The sequence below is a fragment of the Gobio gobio genome (assembly GCF_949357685.1).
Source record: "Gobio gobio genome assembly, chromosome: 17".
In the NCBI taxonomy this organism is placed as follows: Eukaryota; Metazoa; Chordata; class Actinopteri; order Cypriniformes; family Gobionidae; genus Gobio; species Gobio gobio.
The window spans coordinates 52,309,998-52,313,436 of NC_137110.1; the positions used below are offsets into that span (position 1 = coordinate 52,309,998).

Consider the following 3,439-nt stretch of genomic DNA (forward strand, 5'->3'; position numbering starts at 1 on the left):
ATAGGTTTGGATCGATTAATTGAATCATAGGTTTGAATCGATTAATTGAATCAGGGGTTTGAATCGATTACTTGAATCAGAGGTTTGAATCGATTAATTGAATCATAGGTTTGAATCGATTAATTTAATCTGTGGTTTGAATTGATTAATTGAATCAGATGTTTGAATCAATTAATTTAATCATGGGGTTGAATCGATTAATTGAATCAGGGGTTTGGATCGATTAATTGAATCAGAGGTTTGAAACGATTAATTGAATCAGAGGTTTGAATTGATTAATTGAATCAGAGGTTTGAAACGATTACTTGAATCAGAGGTTTGAATCGATTAATTGGATCAGGGTTTGAATTGATTACTTGAATCAGAGGTTTGAATCGATTAATTTAATCGAGGTTTGAAACGATTAATTGAATCAGAGGTTTGAATCGATTTATTGAATCAGGGGTTTGAATCAATTACTTGAATCATATGTTTGAATCGATTAATTGAATCAGGGTTTGAATTGATTAATTGAATCAGAGGTTTGAATCGATTAATTTAATCGAGGTTTGAAACGATTAATTGAATCAGAGGTTTGAATCGATTTATTGAATCAGGGGTTTGAATCAATTACTTGAATCAGAGGTTTGAAACAATTAATTGAATCATGGGTTTGAATCGATTAATGGAATCGGAGGTTTGAATTGATTCACTGAATCGTAGGGTTGAATCGATTAATTGAATCAGAGGTTTGAATCGATTAATTGAATCTGAGGTTTGAATTGATTAATTTAATCGAGGTTTGAATCGATTTATTGAATCAGGGGTTTGAAACGATTAATTGAATCAGAGGTTTGAATCGATTTATTGAATCAGGGGTTTGAATCGATTTATTGAATCAGGGGTTTGAATCAATTACTTGAATCAGAGGTTTGAATCAATTAATTGAATCATGGGTTTGAATCGATTAATGGAATCGGAGGTTTGAATTGATTCACTGAATCGTAGGGTTGAATCGATTAATTGAATCAGAGGTTTGAATCGATTAATTGAATCTGAGGTTTGAATTGATTAATTTAATCGAGGTTTGAAACGATTAATTGAATCAGAGGTTTGAATCGATTTATTGAATCAGGGGTTTGAATCAATTACTTGAATCAGAGGTTTGAATCAATTAATTGAATCATGGGTTTGAATCGATTAATGGAATCGGAGGTTTGAATTGATTCACTGAATCGTAGGGTTGAATCGATTAATTGAATCAGAGGTTTGAATCGATTAATTGAATCTGAGGTTTGAATTGATTCACTGAATCGGAGGGTTGAATCGATTAATTGAATCAGAGGTTTGAATTGATTCACTGAATCAGAGGTTTGAATTGATTCACTGAATCAGAGGTTTGAATTGATACACTGAATCAGAGGTTTGAATCGATTAATTGAATCAGAGGTCTGAATTGATTCACTAAATCAGAGGTTTGAATCGATTAATTGAATCAGAGGTTTGAATTGATTCACTGAATCAGAGGTTTGAATTGATTCACTGAATCAGAGGTTTGAATTGATTCACTGAATCAGAGGTTTGAATTGATTCACTGAATCAGAGGTTTGAATTGATACACTGAATCAGAGGTTTGAATCGATTGATTGAATCAGAGGTCTGAATTGATTCACTGAATCAGAGGTTTGAATTGATTCACTGAATCAGAGGTTTGAATTGATTAATTGAATCAGAGGTTTGAATTGATTCACTGAATCAAAGGTTTGAAATGTGTGTTTCAGTCACAGTTTGCTGCATTTACACATTTCACTGTGTGTGTGTTTGTGTGTGTCTGCGAACAGATTAGATGCAGTTTGTAAGATATATGCTGTTAAAAGGTGTGTTAAATCCTTTATTTGTGTGCTATAATCGGCTAAATAAAGGCACTTGTATCAGTAGTGCTGTATTAAACTGATCTAGAGTCAGCAGGAGGACGCTCTGTGCCACTGTTGGACAAACTGATCAAACCACTCTAACACTTTAATAAACACTTTATATACAGACACACTGGAACTGTTTGTGTTACATATCTTTGCAGAATAATGGCATTTTAATATTAGTTAATTAGGTCATGTTTTATTTCATGTTTAACACGAAAGAACAGAATAGAAATAAAGAGCAAGACCAGCGTTTGACCAGAGGAGGGCGTGCATCCTCTCAGATGATGATTAAATGCCATAAATCATCAGGATATTAAGATCATGATCATGTTCCGTGAGGATATTCCTACCGCAAATATATCATAAATGTATTATTAGTAGTAATATGCATGGCTAAGGACTTCATTTGGACAACTTTTAAGGAGATTTACACACCCTCAGATTCCAGATTTACAAATCATAACAAACCAAACATAAATGGAGAGATTATTAATACAACTTTCATATGATCTAAACATCTCAATTTCATAAACAATAACCCTTATGACTGGTTTTGTGGTCCAGGGTCACATTTATTGATAAAGATATATAATACTTACAAAATAATAAACACATTATCTTTTTCATAAAGCATTTAGTGCTTGTTTATGAAGTTGCGACATATCCAAGAGATAAATGTTCTGTTTTCATAATATAAAATACAATATCCGAGAACAAAGGAGGGGTTTATTACTGTAGAGCTGCATAACTGACTGGTTTTTATTTTATTATAAGTTTTTTTTTGTTACTTTTATGAAGGATTTTGAATGATTATCCAGCATCAATATTCCAGTCTACAGAGGAAACGTTTGGGGGGGAAAATCCTGCGAATTTGTTTGTTGTTGCATTTCCTGTCTGAGAGATCAATGCACTCAGTCAAAGGCCAAGTCTGGCGGTGACGTCATGCTGTCTGCCTCGAAGCCCCGCCCCCGCGCTCCAGCCCCGCCCCCCGCGGGTTCCCAGCCAACTTGGACTTGAATGAGGTGCGCGCAGACGGCAGGAAAGTAGTACAAACCGTCTGGGAATAACACCGGGAATAACACCGGGAATACTGGAGCCAGACAGCGGGACGGGGGAGGGGGGAAGGCGGCTGAAGGAGAGCCGAGAGCCCTCAGAACTGGAAGAGGAAAAGCTGCGTCAATGTTTTTATTCGACAACGCGCGGTGAACGTCGATCCCCGTGAGATCGTTTCAATGTTCAGCTTCATGGGTCTGACGAACGGAACCACCGACACCCACACCAATGTCTCCTGTACATGTAACTGCAAGAGATCCACTTCATTCCAGAGTATGGCGATCAGTGAGTATCCTTCTCTCCCGGTTTTCCCTGACGTACTTCACAAACCGCCGACCGATTCGAATCAAACCGCGGCGGATGGGTTTGGTTCGAGTCTAAATCGCGTCTCTAAAAGCGCGCTGTGTTTTATGTTCTTCTGTGGTTCGCTCATCTGAAGGTAAACCAGTCAGAAAAACTCCTCAGAAAGTTTTGACGGGGACTAGTTT

General features: G+C 36.7%; 1 protein-coding gene across 1 annotated transcript in view; it reads right to left on the bottom strand.

Annotated features, from left to right (window-relative positions):
- Window positions 1-2,809: 2,809 nt before the first annotated feature.
- The window catches only part of pck1 (phosphoenolpyruvate carboxykinase 1 (soluble)), a gene marked incomplete at both ends in the record, with an annotated part of 17,180 nt that continues 16,550 nt past the window's right edge, over window positions 2,810-3,439 (bottom strand). Inside the window, one exon of the mRNA XM_079840059.1 lies at window positions 2,810-3,054. Coding sequence (XP_079696185.1) covers window positions 2,810-3,054 — 245 coding nt within the window. The remainder of the gene's footprint in view (window positions 3,055-3,439) is intronic.